The sequence below is a fragment of the Perognathus longimembris genome, chromosome 12 (genome assembly GCF_023159225.1).
Source record: "Perognathus longimembris pacificus isolate PPM17 chromosome 12, ASM2315922v1, whole genome shotgun sequence".
Lineage (NCBI taxonomy): Eukaryota > Metazoa > Chordata > Mammalia > Rodentia > Heteromyidae > Perognathus > Perognathus longimembris.
In genome coordinates, this window is record NC_063172.1 from 50,139,285 (window position 1) to 50,164,825 (window position 25,541).

The window sequence follows — 25,541 nt, forward strand, 5'->3', positions numbered from 1 at the left end:
TCGGGCGCGCGGCCAGGCTGGGGAGGGGCCGCGGGGAAGGGCGGAGGGCCGAGGGCCGAGGACCGAGGGCGGGAGCAGCACGGGCCGGGCCGTCGGTGCTTTTCGGACGGTTCTGGCAGCTCCCGGGGCTGGTGCGGAGCGGAGCGCTCGTCCGCAGGGGCAGTGGCGTCGGCAGGTGCCGCCGGAGCTCCGCGATGAGGACCCTGTGGATGGTGCTGTGCGCGCTGGCACGGTTGTGGCCGGGGGCCTTCGCGGGCTGCGCTGAGGCCGGGCGCTGCTGCCCAGGCCGGGACCCAGCCTGCTTTGCCCGCGGCTGGAGGCTGGACAGGGTCTACGGAACTTGCTTCTGCGACCAAGCCTGCCGCCTCTCTGGGGACTGCTGCTTCGACTACGCCAGGGCATGCCCAGGTGGGTGGCCGGGCCCCCGGGAGGGACACCAGCCATTCGCCCACAGCCAACTGGCATAGGGCTCTAGGCACTGGTCTGCATCCCCAAAGCTAGATGCTTCCCAGTCCCTTCCATTCCAGCACGTCCAATCCACCCGCCCCAGCCCATCTCAGCACCTCCATCCAGTACACCCAGCTCAATCGACTTAGGCCCCCTCGGCGTCTACATGTCCGAAGCACCCCTCCCCAGCAGCTGGCTGGAGCCTGGGCTTCTGCTCATCCTTCCGAGGAGTTTGAGATCCCCGCTGTGACTCAGGAGCTCCTGCTAGGTAGGGCTGCATAGTTCTGGAAAGTTGTCACTGAAGGCTGCCAGGGCGGAGCCCCTGGGCCAGGCTCTCCAGATCCAGTCAACCCTTAGGGATTTTTTTGGAACTGGAGAATGGTGGCCAGAGAAGAAAAGTGGATCTCTCCCACTTTGGGTTATGTGTGAAGCTCTCCAGAGAGCAAATTCTTGGAGAACTGAGGTCTCCTCACCTCTGGGCTCCATTCCATAGCTCAGCTCAGTGTGCTCTTAGGATTCAAGTCTATCCATGTAGCATCAGAATTTTATTTCAAAGTCTTGGGTTTGCTGAGTTGCTTTGCTCATAGCTGATACTCTACTACTTGAGCCTCAGCTCCACTTCCAGCTTCTTTGGTGGCTAAATTGGAGATAAGAGTCTCAGAGACTTTCCTGTTTGAGCTAGCTTTGACCCACAATACTCAGCTCTCAGCCTCTTGAGTGGCTAGGATTACAGGTGTGATTCAGGACCAGCTCCCTTTGTGTTTTGAATCTTGCTGGTTTCCTTTAGAGTCAGTCTTTCCCACATTAGCTCACAGAACCTCTCCCCTCTAGAGAGAGCATAAATGCTGGCTTGATTGAGTTAAAAAGTAAGGGAAGATACTACATAGCGATTAGAAATGATAAAACATTGGTATTCGCAGGGAGATGGTCAGAGCTTGAACAAATAGTGTTGAAGGAGACAAGCCTAGAACACAGAGAACAAAGGGGCGTGGTCTCCCTGATATATGACTGGGGGGGGGGGGTGGCGCACAACGACAGTAGAGACCAGGTATGAGTGAAAAAAAAAAAAGTAAGGGAAGAAATGGTGAGTGCAGTTCTGAAGAACCAGCATGTCCATCGGAGAAAAGCCAGTTCTGGAAGTCAAAGTGGCACTGCTCCTTAGTCACACTGCCCCTTGGGGCCACACCTCATGTGAGCCCACACCTATTCAAGCCCCAGAATCCCAGCATGGGATCCTCAGAGCCCCCCAAACCGGAGACCACCTAGGGATGAGTGCTTCTGCCCTTTGCTAAAGGAAGGGGCTCCCAGGCCCCTGGCCAATGCCTGGGCCTGAAGCTAAAAAGAAACACAAACCCTGATTTGTTGACTCTGGTTGAGAGCTAATGATTTACCTTGTGAATAGAGATTTTCTTTTTGATATACTTCCTTGTAGGTTCTGCTCCAAAAGAGTATGGTAGTGTACCTCTAAATTAAGGTAGGAAAGGCAGTTATTCAGGAAATGAAACATCCTCAAACCAGATGTTCCCGAACTCCCTCACCACCTTCTAAAACGCTTGCTTCCTGACCTGGATAATTCAAGTTAGCTGCCACTCCCATAGTGATTCTTTCACAAGAAGCTTATCTATATTTTAAAGAGAATCATAGGATTTATGTAGTACTGATAACATATCCAGGTCTGTGCATAGAGATGGAAAGATATTGCAGATAGGGGACTCTGCTCCCTAGGAATTCCTAGTGTAACCTGAACTCATGCAAAAATAGGTGTAACATGCTTAATACAGTAGTCCCCTCTTATTTGCAGGTGATGCATACCCAGAAAACCCAGTGGATGCCTAAAATGATGGATAGTACTAACCCTACATCTATTATGATTTTTCCTGTATCACTGCAATGCTGTCATATGGTTATCCACATTACTATCCTCCCATGTTTTATGCCCCATTACTGCCTTTGCACAATTACTATTATGCTTTAGGCCTACTATGAAGTAAAGGTTACTTAAACATGAAAGATACTGCAGATATTCCACAGTTGATTTGATAACTAAGAATATGGCTACTGAGTGGCTTGTGGTAGGGTAGCCTATTCAGCACTGGAACACTGGACAAAAGGATGATTCACATCCAAAGTGAGAGAGGGTAGGATAATATTAGATGTTATCTCACTACTCAGAACAATGTACAGTTTAAGACTTATGAATTACTTATTACTGGAATTTTTGCATTTCATATTTTCACACAATGGTTTGCTGTAGATTCCTGAAACTGAAAATGGGGATAAAGGAGAATTATTACCAAAATAGGTGATCTGGGAGGACAAACCTAGAACTGAGGCATTCAAGGAAGGCTTTGCAAAGGAAGTTCTGGACAACCTAATTCTTAATAGTAATGGAGAGGTCACCAGCAGAAGGGGTCACTGAAAGGGTCATGATTAACTGTGCCAAGCCCAGAGACTAAAGCAGTGAGCAGGACAGACAGGGAATGTTGCCAGCTCTGAAGAGACTGAGGCATTCTAGACAAGTGGGGAAAGGAGAGGCAAGTGTGTTGAGAGGAGCTTGCTTTCTAATGAACCCTGACAGTATGACAAGAAGCACTCTCTAGAGCCTTTTAAAATTTTTTATAATTTTATTTTTTGTGCCAGTCCTAAGACTTGAATTTAGGGCCTGGGCGCTGTGCCTGAGCTTTTTTGCTCAAGTGGGGCCATAGCTCCACTTCCAGCTTTTTGGTGGTTAACAGGAGGTGAGAGTCTCATGGACTTTCATGCTTTGGCTGACTTTGAACTATGATTCTCAGATCTCAGCCTCCTGAGTAGCTAGGATCAATGGAATGAGGAGCCAGTGTCCAGTTTAGAAACTCCTCTTGATAAGAAGAGTTCTTTCCTCAGCAATGTACTTTCTCCTGACGTTTGCTGTTCCTTGCCTTGTCACAGCTCTGTCATTTGTTGTTGCTTCCAAACACTGTGATAATTTTTTATTTGCTATCTGGTGCTTGGCACACACTAAGTACTCAATAAATATTTGTTGAATGCACAAAGGAATAAATAAAAAGGCATTGGCCAAGTCCTCCCTACATAACATGACTAGACTTAGTCTGCTCATATTATGAGGTAGAAGCCAAAACACCATGTGAGGGTCCAGAGAAGGAGGGAAAGAGCAAGGCGAAAGAGGCAAATCAGAGGCTTCTAGAGCCAAAAGCACAGGTATTCTCAATTCAGGCCAGCATGGTTTCCGGGCAATGAGGAATCCAGAAGGTGTCCCCTGGAAGGAACATTGCTTTCTGTGCCTTAAACTTAAGGGCATCTAGCTTCTCCTGGTAGCCACATGTCCTTCAAATCCTTTCCAATCCATTGACATCCTCTGCCAGTACATCTTGAAAGAAACAAGTTCCTTTCATTTTATTATCTGTGGTGTGAAGTGGTAGTCTCTTTTATTTGATCCCAACTTCCCTGTCACGAGTTTCAAAAGATGGTTACAGGGAGTCTGAGTATATTTTCTCTGTACCACTCGTGGTCATAGAATTCCCAAATGTCCCCTTCACTCCTGGCAGTGACTTGCAGCAAGGGGTACTCTAGTTTATCTTTCCACAGACACCTTTTGTTTGGGAGTTATTGATGGATTTTCTGCAGAACCACTCACAGTTTGATGAGTTGTGTCAAGAGAACTGGACACAGTATTCTCTGTAGGTACCAAAGAATAAGCAAGAAAAGGTGTTTCTAAGGCCTTTCTTGATGATGCCAAACACACACACACACACACACACACACACACACACACACACACATCAACACACACGAATGCATATACATAGCCCTCAGAGAAAAACAAATTAAGCTTCTATTCAAGAAGGAATACTTCACTTTATAGCTACTGTTTGGATTATTTCTTCTTTAACATTAAAGCCTTGTTCTTGTTTTCCTGTAGCAATGTCTCCTTGGCTAATCACAGATTCAAGCATTCCCCTCTGTAATCTAGCCTTACTTTCTTGGCTCTTTGCCACTTCAATGTCTAGGGCCACCCACAACCAACTCACATCAAGTTCAAATAGTCATAATAGTTTCTATGGAAATACTCTATATATACTTTATTCACCCACAATTATACCCATTTGTGCATTGCTACTACTTCTTGACATTCTGTGGAAGGAAAATGGAACCATTCCTACACACACACACACACACACACACACACACACACACACACACACCCAGCATACTCATAAACATGTCATGGTAACACAATTTTAAATATCTGTCATCTGTTCTTTTTCTGTACAACCTGTCACAGGTTCTCTGAGAACCAAATGACACTGTATTGCCCAAGGGTCTAATTGAAAGCTTTAATGAAATGATTAAATATTTTCATTTCTGTGTTATCTAGTCCTGAATGGTTGGCAGACATTAAGTAGATCATGAAATGCTAGCAAGACAATGAAATTCATTAGATAAATAGAATTGTACACATCATGTAAAGTAGCAAAAAAGCAGATACAAATTTAAATTAAAAAATAAATATGCTTTGAAATCCAAATGAAATGAGTTTACAAAGAAAACACTCCCCTCCCCTCCACCCAATAATGCTATCTTCTAAGGTAATTTTGCTTGGATATGACTTGCTTCCAAACTGTATGATCATGGGAAAATATGTTCCCCTCTTATGTGTTGGTTCATCACAGACATATATAGCTTACATTTCTATTCTTGGTCACTTCCCTGTGGCTAAGTTTAGGGATTTATGAGAACCAGAAAGCTCTTGAGGTAGATGAGTTGGTAAGTCAAGAAGGGCTCATTTTACTTTAGATTCTGAACTATTATTTTACTTCCCAGTCATCTGAGATCTGGAGGTGCCTACTCAACCTTCTAGTAGCAACCTAGATATCTACTTTGTAGCTGCATTCCATTCTGGTGCTGCCTGGAATCACCTCCCAATACATGACTTGCTTTCAAATCCACATGTCATGATGTGGATTTCTTCTGGGGAAACCCAATCTGAGTTTAAACAAAGAAAAAAAGAGAAAAAAAGCTTGAGGAACTTCCTGCATCCATTAATTCTAGCCTTCTTTCCCTTGCATGGGATAAGATGATGTCATGGAATCCTATGAGCAGTTGAGAAGCTGTGACAAGCTTGGAGTCGAGGGCAGACCTACCTCTAGCTGCCCAGGTAACACAAGCTACCAGCTTCCTTGAACAGCTGGTAAAGTTAGATATGAAGATTGAGAAAGCTTTTGAAGAAAGACTAATTTTGGTATGCTGTATACAGATATGAATTAGACAGGCTCCAGTGAGGAAAAGGACAATGCTAATGGAATAGTTCAAAAGGAAACGTGTGTCTTCCAGCTGTAATATATGACTTGTGGTAATAAATCTGTCGGAAATTCCTGTGTTTCCCCTAACCTCTGTGACCAAAGATTTCTTGTGATCTATGATGACTTCCAATGCAAAAGTTTACACATAAAGAAAGAATAACAACTTGGTGTAGAAGATAATACCTGAGATTAACCTACCAACACATAAAAATATTTTCTGGAACTCTTTTATTCATATAATTCTATATGAGATTTTGCCCATTTTATCTTATAATAAAGTCATAAAGATTTAAGTCTTGGTCCTGGACTTCCTGATTCTCTTTACAGGCATTACTTTTTTATTTAATTATTTTATTTTATTTACTTTCTTGAGACAGAGTCTCACTAAGTTGTCAGGCTAGTCTCAAATTCCTGAGCTTAAATGATCATCCTCCTGCCTCCATTCCTAGTAGCTGGGACTATAACTGCTCCACTGTGGCTGGTTCTTTATGGGGCTCTTGAAGTCATAGATTGGAAAAACAGGAAATAGCTTTCTGCCATGGACAAACATAGCCAACAAGAACAACAACTAATGTAATGAGTCTGTAATTTTGAGGATTTTAACAATGGGACTAAACCAAACAAAATAAATATTGGACAAGAAATATGTATGTTGAAGAATTCCTAAGAGGCTAAATTTAGTCAGAAAGTTCTCTCCAATATGACCTTTTATCTTACAGATAGGGCAAACTGAAGGCAATATTACTAAAAATTTATATTAATACTATGGTTAATTTTATATTATAGTCCTAATATTAACATTGGAAAAATGCTTTTACAAATATGATATTGCGGGGAGCTGTTGGCTCACTCTTATAACTGTAGCTATTCCAAAGGTTGAGACCTGAGGACTTGCAGTTTGAGGTCATCTTGGGCAGGAAAGTCTGTGAGACTCCTGTCTCCAATAACCACAAAAATCCAGAAGTGGAGTTATGGCTCAAGTGGTAGAACACTAGCCTTGAGCACAAAACCTCAGGGCCAGTGACCAGGCCCAGAGTTCAAGCCCTAAGGCTGACAGAAAAAGTATCAAGTATTGTTTAGGTCTAACACGTCAGGGCAAGACTATCTAGACTCAGGGATGAAGAAGTTTTGTATTGACAGAATTAAGGACAGAGGAGTCCTCAAACTAGCTTCCAGTCTGGATGTCTTTTGGATAAATGGGTCAATGAAGTAATGGTATCATTAAAATAAAAAGGAAGGGGTCAACAAGAGGTGAGCAGAGCAAAAAGTGACCTGTTATTGACTTTTCCAAGGGATTTATGGGTGCAGATAAAAAATAAACACTAATATAGCTTATTCTTGATTTTTAGGGTAGTTGGCTTTTGAGACCAATAGATTTTAAAGTGAAGGAAAAAATCATGCTTAAAATAGAATTGTGGGAGAGGAATGGTGAAAGAGATGACATTGATCACGATGCCTTGTACTCATAAGCTGACTTATTGAATTGAAACTCCTTTGTGTAACTGCTTAACCGTAATAAAAATTGCATTGGAAATTTAAAATTACTGACATGTTATGTTGTCTGTGATCCTTTTCATGTCAGAGTAAGCTATGTGCCACCAAATATGTCTTTCTCAGACCACAAACCCTAAACTAGAATGTGCTGGTAGGCAAAACAAGTTTTCACATACAAACTGATAGAAGTACAAATCAAGGTTGGAAAGAAGTCAGAGTGATTTTTGGCACAAAATACCAAGAACTTGAAATATGAAGGTAATAGGAAAAGTGGCTCTTACTTCGTGGCAATGAAAGTTTTACTATTTGGTATAGAAGTATTCTGTCTTCTTTTTCTTTATCCCATTATATTCTCTTTAAACTCCAGAAATAACTCAATTTAAAAATTATTACACACTGGCAAGTTGGCACATCTGTACTCAATGGTGCTCAAGAGGCTGAGGTGGGAAGATCGCTTGAGTTCAGGAGATGGAACTGGCCCAACTAACATAATAAGACTCCCTCACAAACACACATTAGTTAATTGATTAGCTAATCCATCAATTAATTAAAAATAAAAACTCATTACTATCTTTAAAAATGATTCATTATGCTCTCAATGGAATAATAACAAAGCCAACTGATTTGATAGTGATGGGTAAGAAAAGCGCAGTCTGAATTCCATCTTCAGATTTAGCAAAAGCCTTTTGAGTCAATGAGAGATTGGCTGGCTTTGTCCATCAGGGGGATCCTAAGACAGGTCATTTGACTCTAGAGAACAATCTAGCACATGACTTGGCTGCTAAAAACCAGCAGAGCTCTACCATATACTACGTGTGTACATGTACTGATTAGAACAAGACTAGAACCAAATCTAGTCTTGCCTGACTTTCTCTCTCTGTTCATGGCTGCTGGCTGCTCATCTCTGAACTCTAGCTTCCACAGTTTATGAGTCTATGAGCCAGGAAGGATGAGATCAGACTAAGAAGGAGAAGCCTAGAGTGTACGGACCCTGTGTGTGGCCTTAAGTCATGTGTCAGTACATTTGCTGAGAAAAATTGACCTGGGTAAGTGATTTATTGATGGATGAAGTACATTTTCTTCTTTATACTTTTTTCCCCTTTCCCTATATTATCCATATATGAATATACATTATTGTTAAATAATAAATATCCTGAGTAGAGGGGTAGAGGGGATGGAGAGAAAATGACTATCTATATATGGATATAGTTAAGGAAAAAAATAATACTCTACAGCACAGTAGGGTGATGACTGGTATAATAAGTTGTGTATTTCAAATTGCTGGTAGAGAAGATTTCAAGTGTGGTTTCTTTCTTTTTTAATTGGGGAGAGGATTGATGCTGGAATTGGGGCTTGAATTCAGGGCCTGAACAATGTCTCTTATGTTCTTTGCTCAAGGTTGACACTCTACCACATGAGCCACTGCTCCACTTCTGCTTTTTGGTGGTTAATATAAGAGTCTTTTGGATTTGTTTGTCTGAGCTGGTTTTGAACCACGATCCTTGGATTGCAGTCTTCTGAGTAACTAGGATTACAGGCAGGAGCCAGCAGTGCCCTGCTGCTGAATGTTCTAAGCACAGAGGAATGCTAAATCTGAGGTGGTGGACATGACAATTATCTAGCTCTGATCATAACCTGTTGCATACATATACTTAAAGAGCACACTGTACTCCATAAATATGTATGTCCACTAGATGATCTGCAAAAGAAAATAATATTGTAAGCAGGCACAGATAAAGTAATATCAAGGACAAAACAAAAGATGTCTTTGGGAATATGAGGAAGTAGACTAAAGGAATTTATTTGGGTGTGTGAATCTGGCTTAGGATCCCAGTGTATCCGCCTGCCTCTTAGAGGTACTTAATTATCACTTACCCATCCGGGCAGGTGGAGGACCTGCTTTGTGCAGTCCCCTGATAAATGGCTGCGATCAAGCTGAAGTTGACTTGGGTTAACCTCCATTGTTTGTGTTGGCAGGAACCACCTGGCAGATTAGGTGGGTTTACTCAGGTGAGCGACCTATTCTGCTGTTTTCCAGCTCGGCCCTGCTTTGTTGGAGAGTGGAGCCCCTGGAGTGGCTGTGCAGGCCAGTGCAGGCCAACGTCGCGCGTGCGCAGGCGCGTGGTGCAGCAGGAGCCCCTGAACGGTGGGGCACCCTGTCCGCCCCTGGAAGAGAGAGCCGGCTGCCTGGAGTACTCCACGTCGCAGGGCCAGGACTGCGGGCACTCCTTTGGTATTGACGTCTTCCTGGTGTCTGTCTTTGTTATCTTTGATGACATCTTGGCCATTTCATTCCATAAAAGGCCATGTGCTGTCCAGGGAAAGTTCCACATGCTGCAGGGAGTGGGATGGGCCGCTCTGCCCCAAGCAGATAGGAAGCTCAGGAAACGCTTCATAAAGAAACTAGTGACCCGATGCCTAGCCCTCCCTTCCCTCAGGGTAATTTTTAACCTGATGGCTCATTTTCTTTGTGTATGCATTCAATAATAAACCACATAGACACGGTGCATGTTCTCTCTCTCTCTCTCTCTCTCTCTCTCTCTCTCTCTCTCTCTCTCTCTCTCTTTCTCTCTCTCCCCCACTCCTCCCCCCCCTTTATTGAACTGCAGCCCTTAGCCCTCACATGCATGTGCATTTTTGTGAACCAATCATGCAGGTGACAGAGGAGTTAAATACAGCAAAATAATCTTTCTATTTTCACTGTGATTCCAATAGGATTTTAATTTATGCCTTATTGTTGCACACCCACAAGTGTGACTGATAGAAAAAGTGATTTTAAAAAAGTGAAAAAAGGGCTGGCCTAGTGGCCAGAAAAAAGTATGGCCTAGTGGCAAGAGTGCTTGCCTCCTACACATGAAGCTCTCAGTTCCATTCCCCAGTACCACATATATGGAAAACGGCCAGAGGGGGCGCTGTGGCTCAAGTGGCAGAGTGCTAGCCTTGAGCAAGAAGAGGCCAGGGACAGTGCTCAGGCCCTGAGTCCAAGGCCCAGGTCTGGCCAAAAAAAAAAAAAGAAAAAAAAAAAAGATTATTAGAAACGCTTGTCTCTTAAGTTGACTGGACTGGGCTGCTGTGGCCAGATTTGAAATTGAATTGAAAGCATTTCTTGGGCTGGATAAAGTGCCAAACACATTCCTCCTCCTAGCTACTTAGGAGACAGAGGTGGGAACATAACTTTTGCCTAGCAGTTGGAGGCCAGGCTGGGCAACATAGTCAGGCCTCTGTCTCAGAGAGGGGGTGGGGAGGAGAGAAGGGAGGGAGGAAAGATGACTGAGGTTATGGAAAGGACAATGAAGGGGCTAGGAGCTGGGTCATGAATGAGCTGGGGTCTCCACAGCCTCGAAAAGAAGAAGAAAAAGCCAGTGTCAGTGTGTTGATAATAGGGCAAAACAGTGACTGCTCAGGATAACAAAGACCAGATGTTGTTTTTTTAATAGGAACATTGAAAATGTCACATCAACATAATCTTTATCAAGCTATTTTACTCCATATTTATTGAGAACCAATTTGATACCAGGCATGGGCTAGATGCCAGGGCTCTAGGAGGAGAGGAAGATGACCCAGAGCCTGCTATCATGCAGTTCAGTACCTAGTGGAGAGGACACAAATATCAGATTATCATAGGAAATTAATCTCAGAAAATTACAGCTGTGGTAATGAGTAATATTGGTAGCAAATGAGAAAGCTGCCCATGGAACTCTGAGCAAATAGGTAGGGAGTAGTAAGGACTTCTCTAGAGACAGGGCTCAGAAAGTAGAGCAGCTCAGACAGACTTAGAATAGTTAAACCCAGTGGTCAGGTGTAGGGGCTTTGAGGGATTTCAAGGCCGATCAAGGTCAGAGACATGGTCATAAAAGGCGGTAATACTGCAGGCCTTACTGGGCAGTGCTTGGACAAGTGACATGAAAGGGGAAATTCTCACAATGTGAGGGTGTCCCGAGGCTTATGGTAGGCTTGGCTGGGGTGGGGGTACCATGCAGTAGGGGAAGATGGTGCCAGAACTCTCAGCGTAGAGGGGAGAGCATTCAGAAGCACAAGCAGATTCCAGAACTACAAATGGCAGAACTACAAAAGGCTGTGTCAAATCAAGACAGTGGATCCTGGATATAGGGTCACTGTACTGCAAAGCAAGCAGGCCCTAAATGGCCAATAATATGCTTTGTGGGTTATTTTTAAAATAACTGCATCTGTGAAAATTTGAGATTGGTGCCAGCAGATTTTTTTAAAGCAGATTTTTAATAGAAAGGGTTTTAGCCTGCAGTGACCATCAAAGCTGGGGACCATCCATGGCTTGTTTATATTATATTGGGAAAGTACAAGAGTCATTTGAGATTCCAAAGCAAGGCTGTCATATGTTGGGGATGGGGAGACACAGAAAATGCCTTAGGACATTTTCTGAAGAATTGTGGAAAGTCCAAGTATTTTCTGCAGGGACCATTGTAATCACATTTGTGATGGGAAAAGATCACTCTGTAGTGGAGGGAGGGGTGAGATGGAGCCTCATGATGAGTCAGCCATCACATTAACCATACAAAGAAATAATTTATTGCTTCCAGTGTGGTTGCTTACAGAAGCAATCTTAGGGGACAACCAACACTGAGGTTCTGGGAGGAGATTACTATATGAATTACGAATTTTCTTGGTAGCTGTTGGAGTCAACTCGACAGGAAAAGAATCCGCTCTGATCCTGTATGGTATCTGGCTGTCAGGAAGCGTTTCTTCAGTGCACTAGGCCCTTGACTGCTTCCCCAGGCTGCCAAGCTCTCCTTCTGATCTCTGGGTCTTTTTACAACAGGATATTGTGGCAAGGTCAAGAAGAGGATGCTATGGAAAATGACCAAAGAGTGTGATTGTGGGACAGTGTGGCGCTGGGCAAACCTAGCACATGCCTCGCTCTTGTGGGGGGAGTCTCCTCTCTGCCTGGTCATGCCCACTCCTTTCTTCTCTGGCTGGCCATCCCTCCTACAAATGATCCCAAATTATCTATCTTGCTGTCCTTCCACTATACCCCACTAAAAGGACCAGAGGAAGCAAGCAGTCTCCATTTACCCAGGAAAGCTGTGAGTGACATTAAGTAGATCCCTGACATTTGCACGGCAGAGAGTTTGTGTAAGTGTTATTGGCTTAGCCTTTATAGCAGTCTCCAAAGGAGTGTATTGGTTTTTTGGAGCTGACACAACAAATTGTCAGAAACTTAGTGGCCTAAAACACACCCTACAATTCTGTGGGATAGAATCTCAACACAGGCCTACCTGTACTAATAACCAGGTTTCAGCAAAAATTTATATTCTTTATGCAGGTTCTAGAGAGAACCCTCATTCCCTTGCCATTTTATAGATAAACAGGATTTTTTTTTTAAACAGGCACTGGGGCTTGAACTCAAGTCCTCACACCTTCCTTTAGTTTTTTCGCTGAAGGCTTGTACTTGTGCCACAATCTCACTTTGTGTTTTTTGATGATAAATTGGAGATAAGAGTTTCTCAGCTTTGTCTGTCCAGGATGGCTTTGAACAGTGATTCTAGCCTCCTGAGCAGTTAGAATTACAGGATTGAGCCTCTGGTGCCAGGCTTATAAATGAGGTCCTTAATACATAAGATCAGAAAATATAGTAGATTGTATCCTGCAGTATGTGGAGAATGGAACTTGTGAATGATCAACTGAACCTTGATACTGAGCTGCGAATATTTATCTAAGCAAAATGTTGAGGGTGCAACTCTAGTGTGGTTTCTTCTTGCTGCTTGTAGTAAAACAGGAGAGAAAGGATAGAGACTGAGGAAGGAGAATGTTCAGTGCTACTGGAATCAGGATTTGATGAATTAAGAAGTTCTAAATCTACTAAAATAGGAAAAGATGCTAAAATTGAGAGAGAATTGCTCTTAAGAAAATAGGTTCTAGAGAACACACTGAGAACACTGTTGTTTCTAAGATTTTTTTACAATCTCTAAAACATTAGTTAGCAAATGAGTAGGACATCAGTAAACTAAATAACATACAGTGATTATCTTTCAAGTCTGCAGGTTGGAAGTCAGACATGAATGAGTCTTCCTGGGCTAACATCAGGATATCAACAGGGCTACCTTTCTTTCTGCAGGCTAGAATGGAGAATTTGTTGCCTTACACTTTTCTAAGGCCGACCACATTCCTTTCTTCGTGGCCTCTTCCCCAGTGCTCACAGCTAGCACTGTCAAGTCTCTCTGCTCCTTTCTTCTCTAGCCACATCTTTCTCTCACATGATCTCATGATCCCAAGAGCTCCTTGTCAACGAGATTTTTCTGATCTTAACTTTAGCTGAGTAACAGCTGTAATTCAATCTATAATTAATTCCTCTTTGCCACGTGGAATGCCATGGTTACAGTTCTGGGGATTAGGTCATGTGCATCTTTGGATGGCCGTCTTCTTTACCATAGGAAAAAGGAGGGCAAAGTTGTTATCTTTGGCTTACCCATGAAAATGTTTGAGTTCTGGGAGGTGACAGCACTTGTGAAGAGGTAGCAAAACTGAAACCCGAATCTCACAGCTACAGGTTCTATAAGGACTTACTCTTCCTATATTGTTTTCTGATAACTGGTACCATTCCAGCTAAAATTGTGAGTACATGCTGGTGACTAAGTAGAAACAGAAATGCCCTTTGAAGCCAATGAAGGAAATACCACTGAAGCTTTCTGGCTAATGATTTTTTTCCTATTTCAGTGAATACATCTGACTATATTTCATCATAAAATAACTGGAAAAGGCAGAATTACTGAATTTGTTTGCACATTACTCATGTTTATGTGCATTTTTTCTTCCTAAGAGGACATCAGTGTGTGGTATCATAAACTTCATGCTTTCAGTTTGGAAGCATAAAATTCAATTTGTCAATTTCTCATTTCATTTTTTTCTGAACCACAGTCACTCTAACCCTCTGTTTGGGACACTCAGGAATGAGGAATGTTGGGCCTGCAGGCCATACAAAAGTCCCAAATCTTTTGGTACATAACAGGGCATACACATTTTCTTATCTTATGTTTCTAGTCAGCTGCCTGTAGCTGTGTACCTGTATTGATCATCTTGTATGGCACATGGTGGATGTGTATAAATATATAAATGACTCTTGGCAGAATAAAAGACCCCCTGCCTCTCTCAGAGGGCAAATTCTCCAAGCAAATTTAATTTTCTTTCATGTTCAAAGGAAATATGCGCAGAGCCATGGAAGTTGTTGTAAAACTGAACAATGGTAGGCTCATAGATTGCCAGAAATGTTGGCAAATGGCCTGTGAACAAAGAATGTATTACATTTAAATATTGTTGCCAGGAAGGGGAAAAAAGGGGAAGCAACATTTATGGAGAGCCATTGTCCCAGGGCATCAGCTACATGCTACAATACATGGGCAGGAATAATTTCTAAATCGTTGATCAGTATAAGGTACTACACATTATATTGGTGGGTTATATTAAAGAGTGGTTCTGATCTGGAGCCCTCCAGGGCATCTGGCCCCTGGTCTATTTTTTACTGAAATCGTGAACAGTGGAGGAAGGAAGGATGACCTGGCAATGGAATGATCCAGCCATCCAAACCCCAGGGTGGCCCACAGGGACAAGGGAGGCAAGGTCCTAGTACCTGGCTGGCTTTGAAGAGGCACCACAGCCAGGCACTGGTGGCTCACACCTATGATCCTAGCTTCTCAAAAGGCTGAGTTTGGAGCATCACCTCTTGAAGCAGCAGACTCTCATCTCCAGTTAACTCACAAAAAGCCAGAAGTGGAGATGTGGCTCCTGTGCTAGAATAGCAGCCTTGAGCAAAATGCTAAGTGAGAGCAGGAGTCTGAGTTCAAGCCCCAGTTACTGGTGTGCATCCCCCCTGCCTCTCTCCCCATAACCAACAGCTATAAGCACAGCACAGAAACTGAACATAGAAAACATTTTTTTCTCAGCTATACTGAGGTTTGAACTCATGGCTTCACACTAGCAAGGCTGGTGCTTTACCACTGTGCTACACCTCCAATTCCTTTTTTTTTTTTCCTGACTTGTTATTTTTGAAATGGGGTCGTGCTTCCTCAAGGCACATGTCTAGGTGAAAGAGCTCAGGGACAGTGCCAAGACCTAAGTTCAAGCCTCATGACTGAAAAAAAAAAAAAGCGGGGGGGGGGGGGGGGCGGGCGTTGCCTGGATATCCTGGGTGGCCTTCAACTATGATCCTACCAAGCTCAGCCTCCCTAAATGGCTAGGATACTTCACCCAGGTGAACATGGTTAACTTTTTTTTTTTTTTTGGCCAGTTCTGGGGCTTGGACTCAGGGCCTGAGCACTGTCCCTGGCTTCCTTTTTGTTCAAGGCTAGCACTCTGCCACTTGAGCCACAGTGCCACTTCTGGCCGTTTTCTATATATGTGGTGCTGGAGAATCGAACCCAGGCCTTCATGTATACGAGACAAGCACTCTTGCCACTAGGCCATATTCCCAGCGCAACATGGTTAACTTGTAAAAAACCAGAAGGTATCTGCTGGAGTGAGAGCCTTACTTAGTCATACACTAGCTATCTTCTCTTCATGGAGCCTCCATTTTATGAGGAATAAAATTGTTATCTTTGTACGAAGGTTGTTTTTTTTTTGTTTGTGTTGTTAATGAAGAATGGGAATGATGGTGTAAAATTACTCTGCAGATGGACAGGCTATTGAAACACAATGGGATGGGACGCTGTGCCCACTGTAGCCTCTCTAACTCCTTTTTAATTTTTAACTAAGTGGTTGTACAATGAGGTTACAATCCCATATGTCAGGTTATGAGTGCAATGCATCATGATCAATTCTACCCTTTCCGTCATTCTCCCCTGTTTTCCCTCCTCTCATTCCTACCCTCAAGTTATGTAGTTCAGTTTTTACCTAACATACAATGAATATACAGGGGCTGGGAAGGTGGCTTAGTGGTAGAGTGCTTGCCTTCCATGCATGAAGCCCTGGGTTCAATTCCTTAGCACCACATAAAAAGAAAAAGCCAGAAGTGGCGCTGTGACTCAAGGGCTAGAGTGCTGGCCTTGAGCAAAAGAAGCCAGGGACACTGCTCAGACCCTGAGTCTGAGCCCCAGGACTGGCAAAACAACAACAGCAACAACAACAAAAATGAATATTGTATTTGTTCCCCCTTGGGAACTGGAGAAATAATAGGATCTATCTCTGAAAGTGACTGTGAAAATGAAAGTGACTTAGCATGGTGGCCAGAAACTTACAAACACAAAATAATTTGCTTTTAGATTTTGTTATAATAGAGCCTTTCCTGAAGATTTTGTATCAGAATCTATATTCATGTTTCTTGTTTCCTAACTTCCTAATTTTTTTCTGAGTGACAACATTAACTTACCTTGGAACTTTGTAAAGACATATAGAGTGTAAATTATAAGATGGTGACTATTTCGAGCCCAAACATTTTATAGTCAGGATTGTATGATGCTGGAATTTAGCAGCAAATTATTCCTTCTCTTCGTGAATAACTACATCAACATATCAAAAGAACAGACATGAAAACACGTGGGAAAACTAAGCCTTTAGGTGTTTTGTTTCTGATTACAGGGTCTGAGAAGAACAAAAGGATCCGGATGCAGGTGTTCACTCGTTCCTCTTAATTCTGTCTGTGAATTTTAGAAATGCAAAAGCTACAATTGCACTTATGAAGTGTGACATACTCCCTTTGGAAAACAAACATGTCACTGCAGCGAGAAGGAGCCTTACCACCTGGGATGCTAGGGTTTACTCGAGGAGTGGATAATTTTCATGTTGGAGAGATGAAGACACCAAACCACAGGAGGCAAGAACTGTATCTGCAGCTCTTGACAGCTCTTGTTTTATATTCCCTAGTAATAGAAAAATGACTCTTGAGTATGAAAAACCTAAAAGAACTAAGGCCTGCCATCTTGTGGCAGTGAGGAGCCAGATAAAGCCAACATGCTTACAGGCTTGAAGCAGATTCTTTGCTACCAGCGCCCTCACACTGCTTTGCTCATGCTGATGATTTGGGCATCTCACAAGCCAACATGGGCTTATATCTATCGTCCTCAGGACCATCTGGGTTCTGAAACAAAAGATAGGAAGAACTGTTGCACCGTCTCAGCCTCAAAGCTGATGTTGTCAGCTTTTCACACCCACACATTGAATCTGCACATTCAACTAATAGAAGATGGAAAATATTCCAGGGGGAAGTTGTGTCTGTGCTCAACATGTACAAACTTTTTCACATTATTATTTTTTAAACAATACAAAAACATAGCTGTTCACCTAGCATTTATTGTATTAGGTATTATGAATAACCTAGGGAAGATTTAAAGGAGAGAAGAGATTGTGCATAGATGGTGTAAGAACTAGAACAAGAGTCTTAAGCATTTTAGGATTTTGGTGTTCTCCAGGGAGGTCCTGCAAATGATCACCCATAGCTAAGAGGGGGTGGCTATATTGGAACAGGAGACCACAGAGAAGTAGAAGCCATCTGTGTCTTGGCAATTCCACGACTTCATTCATTCATTCATTCAGTGGCCCACTCACCCACCCCACAACTATTCATTGGGTGTGCAAATGTGTAAGAAGTATAGTGATGAACAAGGTCACCCTATTTTCTTGAGTTGGCAGCAGACTGGCATCAAGAGGACTTGGGGGTGCAAAGTGTAGCAAATGCCTTCCTTGACAGTGTGAAATATGAGACACAAAAATAAAACGAATAGATGGAGATGGGGGAAGGGGGGTTGCTCCTCTTCTTTTCACTGATTCAGGGAGGCAGAGGGAGGGTAGGGCTGGGAGAAGGAAAGGGAAGAAAGGAAGCTGCAAGAGACTTTCTTAAGCTGTGAGGGGACCCGCTGCGCTGGCTGGCACTGGGCAGTCGCATGGGGACCCTAGATGGTGGGCAAAGCTCCGGGGCCCAGGAAGCCTGGGAACACATACACAAACACATACACACACACAAAACCTCTGCTTCTAGGGGTGTGTGTGTGTGTGTGTGTGTGTGTGTGTGTGTGTGTGTGTGTTAAGAATCTTATGGATTTTCCTGCCTGGGCTGGCTTCAAACCATGATCTATTACAGGTCATCAGTGACCGATTGTTTCTGGGGTTTTGTTTTGTTTTGTTTTATAGTTTCTCTTCCCTATTTTCTGATAGACTTTTTATTCTCCTTCTATATTTTTTCTCTCTTTGTGTCCTTTCTCTCCCATTGCTTCTCAGTTTTTGTCTACTCTTTTATTTCATTGTTCCTCTTTGCTTTTTTAAGAAAAATCTCTCCTTTTTATTTTTAAAAAGATGTGTTCTCCTCATTTCTCAATAAACATCACTTTTTCCTTGCTTTTCCTTCCATCTTTTTGTTGTTTCCTGCTGGTTTCTCTTTTGGGGCTTCTGTCTTCCCTTTCTCAATTTTATCTCTGCAGACACATGTGTTTGCCTGTGGTTCCCTCCCTGCCCAGCTGCATGCGCACAAATCTCTAATCAGTTTGGTTCTGCGCGCCTTGTAATTAAGCCTCACCTTGCTAGTTGATGGTGTGCCATAGTTTTTCACCTTAAAAATGATCTTTAGACAGGTATGGAACTGAGTTAGTGTAATCTTTGTCTGAGTCCTTTGGTGGCACACATTCATTGTACTTCCCTCTTTTCTAGTCCCTGCTTTTATAACTACCTCCGCATTCAACAAGGAGAGAACAAGACAAGTTGCATCTCCACAGTGGTCTACGCACACAGAGGATGCTGGGTAATTTGGTATTGTTTAAATTATCATTATGTTTTTCTAGTCACACAGTCAAGTCTATCCAAAAGAGTAAACTTGTTGTGACTACCTATGTTTTCTTAGACTGTCACTTGTCTATTAACTTTGAGTAAAACATGGTTCATCATACAGCTGAGAAAGTTTTTTTTATGAGATATGAAGGTTTGTGTTTTTGTTTTTGTTTTTTTTTTGCCAGTCCTGGGCCTTGGACTCAGGGCCTGAGCACTGTCCCTGGCCTCTTCTTGCTCAAGGCTAGCACTCTGCCACTTGAGCCACAGCGCCACTTCTGCCTGTTTTCTATATATGTGGTGCTGGGGAATCGAACCCAGGGCTTCATGTATACAAGGCAAGCACTCTTGCCACTAGGCCGTATCCCCAGCCGGAGATATGAAGGTGTATCTCTCTTCAAGTTCTGATCTCCAAGAAGAAACACACTATACAAAATTGAGATAGTACTGGGAGGGGGCCATGCGTATATATGTCTGCACTGGGGCTGGTCTAGGCACTGTCCTTTAGCTTTTTGTCTAAGGTTCGTGCTCTACCATTTGAGCCACAACTCTACTTCCATATGTTTGGGTGGTTAATCAGAGAGAAGCTTCTCAAGGACTTTCCTGCCTGGGGTGGTTTAGAACTGTGATCCTCAGATCTCAAGCCCCTGAGAAGAGAGGATTTACAGACCTGAGCCACAGACAACTGGCTGAAATATTATTGGTTTAGTTGCAGTAAGGATGCTTTTCGGGTAAGTCTTTATGAAGTCATGGAAAGTGGTACACCATCAGTTCAGAGGATTCCTGCTTGAAACTTCATGGATAAGGCTGGAATGAGCCTCAATTGAGGCTCCTTCTTGTGCCATCATATAAAACGCTGGCTACATGCTCACTTTCCACATTGCCACTCCCTTGCCATGAATGTGAGCATTCATCACATGAGGCTGGTCTAAACAGGTCATGGGAAAGCAGTACTGAGGGACAGCTGCCTAATCTTATTGACTGAAATTGCATTATTGAACTTCCTACCTCAGTAACTATTATTGAGGTTACCAATAAGCAGTGTAACCACTACTGTAGCAAAACCTAATTGTGGCAGAATTTATAAATATCTTCCACTTGTTACAATTTACAATTCAATCAGTAAGAAATTATCTGGCCACCAGAGGCTCACACCTGCAGTCCTAGCTGCACAATAGGTTAAGATCTGAGGATCTAGGTTCAAAGCCAACTCAGGCAAGAAAGTCCTTGAGATTCTTATCTCCAATTAGTCAGCAAAAGGCTGGAAGTCCAAGTATGGCTCAAGTGGTAAAATGCTAGCCTTGAGCTTGAAAAAGCTAAGCAAGAAGGCAAGGCCCTGAGTTCAATCCCCAGAATTACTTCCTCCCATCCTTAAAAAGAAATTAGCCAGCTGTGCACTGGTGGCTCATACCCGTAATTCTAGCTGCTCAGGAGGCTGAGATCTGAGAATTGCAGTTCAAAGCCAGCCTTGGCAGAAGAGTCCCCATGAGACTCTTTTTTTTTTTTTTCCATTTCTTTATTGTCAAAGTGATGTACAGAGTGGCTATAGTTTCATACCTAAGGCAGTGCATACATTTCTTATCCAACTCGTTATCTCCTCTCTCATTTTCCCCCGTCTTCCCCCCTCCCCAGGTCCCTCCCCCCATGAGTACAGTTGGTTTACAGCATATTTGTAAGTATTGCTGTTGCATTGGTTTAACTTTTATACTTTGTCTCTCCATTTTGATATTCCCCTTCCCTTCCCTAATTCCAATACATGTATATACTCTTATCTCCAGTTGTCCACTCAAAAACAAGAAGTGGTGTTATGGCTCAAGTGGTAGAGCACTAGCCTTGAGCATAAAGAGACTCAGGGATAGTGCCCAGGTCCTGAGTTCAAGCCCCACAACCGACAAAGAAAAAAAAAAAAGGAAAGGAAAGAAACTAGCCATTGAGCTGAAAGTACAAGTTTTTCTACAACATTGATGGGGTTTTAAAAATTATGTTTTATTTTTCTGGAGAATTGGAGAATTATGTTGCTTTTATAAATACTAAGTCTTTATGTATTCACCCATAGCTGGAAGCTCCCTGGGGTCTTCAGAACCTAGTTAAAAAATCAATTTCCATAGCTCAGTATAAAGTGACTTCAACCTGTTGCAGAACAACGTATCTTTGCCTTCCATTCTGCTTTCATTTATGATGTCTAATACAGCTTTGATGCTTGACTTCAAGACTCATCTATGTGACCCCAGACCATGCACGTGGGCTGGGTCAGGAAGATAGGGAAAGCCCCAAGCAACTTTCGAGGGGCATGAAAGTACGTGCCCTGGTGTCAAGGAGAAGCTTTCCTGGGTTCATATTTAAAGGCCCTCAAACTCATACAAATACGTGTGTGTGTGTGTGTGTGTGTGTGTGTGTGTGTGTGTCTGTTTAATAGCTACAACATTACCAAGGGCTAATTTCCTATAAAACATGTACTTTTCTTGTTTCCCTGGTCCTAGGGCTTGAACTCAGTGCCTGGGCCCTGTCCCTGAGCTTCTTTTTGCTCAAGGCTAGTGCTCTGCCACTTGAAGCACAAAGCCATCTCTGGATTGTTCTGAGTAGTTTATTGGCGATAAGAGTCTCATGGACTTTCCTGCCCAGGCTGACTTCAAACTGCCATCCTCAGATCTCAGCTTCCTGAGTAGCTAGGATTACAGGGGTGAGCCACTGGCACCCAGCAAACACGTGCTTTTTTTGTGTGTATGCCAATACTAGGCCTTGAACTCAGGGCCTTGACTTCAACTTCTGGCTTTTTCCGGATTAATTGGTAATGAGCATTCTGGATTTGTCTGCTAGGGCTGGCTTTGAACTTTGCACCTCACACCTCAACTCCCTGAGTAGCTAGCGAGTCTCCCAGGTGCTGGTGATTTTATACACAATTTATTGTTTGATCTGATTGAGCAGGATACAGGTTATTCAAACCTGCAAATTCATGTTAACCAAAATAGTTTAATCATGGATTGAAAAGGAACAAGAAAGGTTCTCTTGTCAGGTGCGTGCCAGCTCCTGAATGAGAGACTGCAAAGGAATTCTTTGCACGATCTGCGTGATGCATTCTTGTGAAGATGCTCCCTGCTCCTGTCTGCTAGATGTCCTGGTTTCCTAAGATTTTCTACAGCATTGGATATCCTCAAGTTACAGCATGTGAAATCATCCCTTCTTTTACTTTAGTTACTGTATGGAGTTTAAGACCGAGTCCCTGACGCCTCACTGTGCCCTGGAAAACCGGCCCCTGACTCGATGGATGCAGTATCTTCGAGAAGGATACACAGTGTGTGTGGATTGTCAGCCTCCAGCTATGAACTCCGTGAGCCTTCGTTGTTCAGGAGATGGCCTGGACTCCGATGGGTAAGAGAAACAAACTGATTGAAGGACTTTTCTCGGTACTCTTGCTGCGGATCTGTCTTCTCTGTGTCCGGCCCAGCTGGCCAGCAGGTTCCACATGAAGGCATAATTTGGACTGTGAAGAGAATAATCTGTCCAGCAACGCGAGTCCAGGGCTTCAGTTCCCACTATGGGACTCTGAAGTTCTCTGTGCCAGAATTGCAATGGGTCAGCTTGAAAGTTCCCAAATGACCACCCAAAGCCCTATTGCTCCATCGTGGGTGGTATTCTGAAGAACACTTGATCCAAATCTCATGAACTAGAGATTTAAAATATTGCAGATTGCAGATTGCTGGCCCTATTTCAGACCAACTGAATCAGAGTCTTGCCAGTAGATTTTTGAATACTCCCTTCAGTCAGAAGTCAGAAAACATTTCCTAGAAAATTTCCCCAGAATACAGAGTTTAGGTTTTGCACCTTACACGGCTTCTGTCACCTCCTGAACTCAGCCATTCCACCCTGCGGCCACTCCCGCTGCCAGGGTGGAGTGAGGGCAGCCACATGTAAACACTGGATTTGTTCCAACAAACCCTGTGTTTGGACACTGACACTTGAGCTTCATATACTGTTACTATGTCACAAAATATTGTTATTGGTAATTTTCTTTTAGCTCTCAGTAATTAGTTGACAAATTCATCAATGTTGCCAGCACCAGCACTAGGGCTTGAACTCAGTGCTTAGGTGCTGTCCCCTTAGCCTTTTGTTCAAGGCAGATGCTCTGCCATTTGGGTCACAGCTCTATTTTTGGCTTTTTGCTGGTAAATTGGAGATAAGAGTCTCATGACTCTTCTGCCTGGGCTGGCTTCATACTGAGATCCTCAGATCTCAGCCTCCTGGGTAGCTAAGATTACAGGCATGATCCATCAGAGCTCAACTCTGGTTTGGTCCATTGCAAACAGGAGGTAGGCTGGAGTTGCTCTACAAGGGCTCATAGTTTACTGACTCTGTCCAGGTTGTTCAAACCCATTCTTGTTTCAGATCCACTGTGCAGTGGCACTTTTTGCATGAAATTACACTTGAGACAGTGGCTGGCTCACTTCTGCAGGATGATAATCCTCCATAATTATGGAGATTTTTCTAAAGGAAATGACCCCCAAAACATTTAGCCATCACAAATCTAACCCATCCTGCTTTATTTATCAATGACTCTGATAATATCATTCATATTAAGACGGAAGAAACTGTTGGATAAGGACCAATTTAGGTCACACATGGATTATGTTTTCAATATGTCAGATGGAATTAGTAAAAATGCAGATTAAGCAGTAAAACATTGATATTCCCAAGAAATCATTATTCCCATTGCAGGTCTTAATATTTAATCATTTGAACTTATGTTTATTACTCACCTGGGCCTAGTGGTCTATATTGAGTATACCATATGAACAATAAAGTGGGTAAGGAATGCCTATCAAATGAAACTTAATATTTATACTTAATGCTTTTCTGAATACCTCATCATGTTATGTCTTGAAATGAATTTATAATTCAATTTGCACCCAATAAAGAAGGTACTTAATCCCTAGCTCAGGTATTATTGACTTTAAAAACAATAATTTTAATAATCTGGCTTTGTTCTCTTTCCACATCACCCAGTTTTTCATGATAAAATCAAAGGCTTGGAAAGGAATGAAAGGGATAATTTGGTGTAGACCTTTATAATTTAAATGCACACAGAATTCCATTTCCCTTTATGTAGTGCTTATATTCAGATCAAGTGGGAGAATCAGATACAGTAACCCCCAAAACTCAACATGAGAATGACCTCAAATAGGCATTTATTGGTAACATACTACATCTAATGAAGAGAAACTCCATTTGTAATAGTTCGTTAACTTGATTTGTAATTCACCTTAAAACTGCATACACACAGGTTTTTTTGTTTTTGTTTTGCTGGTCCCGGGTCTTGAACTCTGGGCCTGGGCGCTGTCCCTGAGCTCCTTTCATCCAAGGCTAGCTTTACCACTGGAGCCACCGCCATTTCTGGCTTTTCCTGTGATATAATTGGAAATAAGAGTCTCACAGACTTTCCTATCTGGGCTGGCTTTGAGCTGAAAAAGCTTTAATTTCATAGATAAAGAGTTTTCTTGTGTTCAATTTTAGCATAACTGACATTTCCAAAATACTATTTCAGAAATCAGACTCTCCACTGGCAAGCCATTGGTAATCCTCGATGTCAAGGGACCTGGAGAAAAGTCCGGCGAGTAGAGCAATGTTCCTGTCCAGCTGTCCACAGTTTCATTTTTATATAGCAAGCCAAGTAACTATTTCAAAATTTGTATGTGAATGTACTAAATATTGTTAAGTTGTCTTTAATGCTTCATAAACCTTCCCAAACTGCTTCGCTAGAAGTCCTGGCTATGTCATCACCGTAATCTGCTGTTGGGAGAGATCTCAAGGAACACAGTAACTTTCTTTTAATTTCTACTAAGTTGATGACCCATGCTTGAAACACCTGTGGTCTTATCCCTTTGACCTTCGACCCAGACTGAGACATCTGTCTGTCTGCACTGGAATTATTACCATGTGGTCTATTATGGGTAGGCTGTCAAGTGCCCCTGCTCTGAATCTTATAAGATTTCTCTCCAGTTCATAATCTCTAAAAAGCTTTTCACTTTGGAGAGAGTGAGATGGATAAAGAAGCAATGTACTCAGAAATTAGCATGTTGGATTGGAACTCCTTTGTACAACTACTTAAAGAATAATAAAAAGTTTGAAACATCCTCTAACTAAATAAGTTTCTACATATATATGTATATGTGTACACATACATGTAAATGTTTATGTGCATATATACATACACAGATATACCCTCTCAATACATATTTCTCATATATTATCCCATAATTATTTTAAGCAAGTTGTCATAAGCAATTTTTGGCAGGGCAAGATGTTTAAAATTTTAGTAAGCATTTCTTAATGAGAAATTAACAAGGGTGTGAAAAAGTTGTTTGTTTGTTTTTTTTGTTTGTTTGTTTTTTTTTTTGGCCAGTCCTGGGCCTTGGACTCAGGGCCTGAGCACTGTCCCTGGCTTCTTCCCGCTCAAGGCTAGCACTCTGCCTCTTGAGCCACAGCGCCGCTTCTGGCCGTTTTTCTGTATATGTGGTGCTGGGGAATCGAACCTAGGGCCTCGTGTATCCGAGGCAGGCGCTCTTGCCACTAGGCTATATCCCCAGC

The 25,541-nt window shown here is 42.7% G+C and overlaps 1 protein-coding gene across 1 annotated transcript; it reads left to right on the forward strand.

Moving 5' to 3' along the window:
* Positions 1–103: 103 nt before the first annotated feature.
* Positions 104–25,317, forward strand: Sbspon (somatomedin B and thrombospondin type 1 domain containing). The gene is made up of 5 exons (XM_048359062.1): positions 104–408; positions 9,280–9,474; positions 18,846–18,936; positions 22,152–22,328; positions 24,499–25,317. The coding sequence occupies exons 1-5, from the start codon at positions 195–197 to the stop codon at positions 24,614–24,616; spliced, it is 795 nt and encodes a 264-aa protein (XP_048215019.1). The 5' UTR covers positions 104–194; the 3' UTR covers positions 24,617–25,317.
* Positions 25,318–25,541: the final 224 nt, after the last annotated feature.

Bases quoted from the DNA above. Each gene is read 5' to 3' on its own strand.
- Sbspon (XM_048359062.1), top strand. From the start codon at position 195: ATGAGGACCCTGTGGATGGTGCTGTGCGCGCTGGCACGGTTGTGGCCG. The intron at 18,937-22,151 runs GTAATTTGGTAT...CTTTTACTTTAG, and splicing joins ACGCACACAGAGGATGCTGG to TTACTGTATGGAGTTTAAGA. The intron at 22,329-24,498 runs GTAAGAGAAACA...ATACTATTTCAG, and splicing joins GATGGCCTGGACTCCGATGG to AAATCAGACTCTCCACTGGC.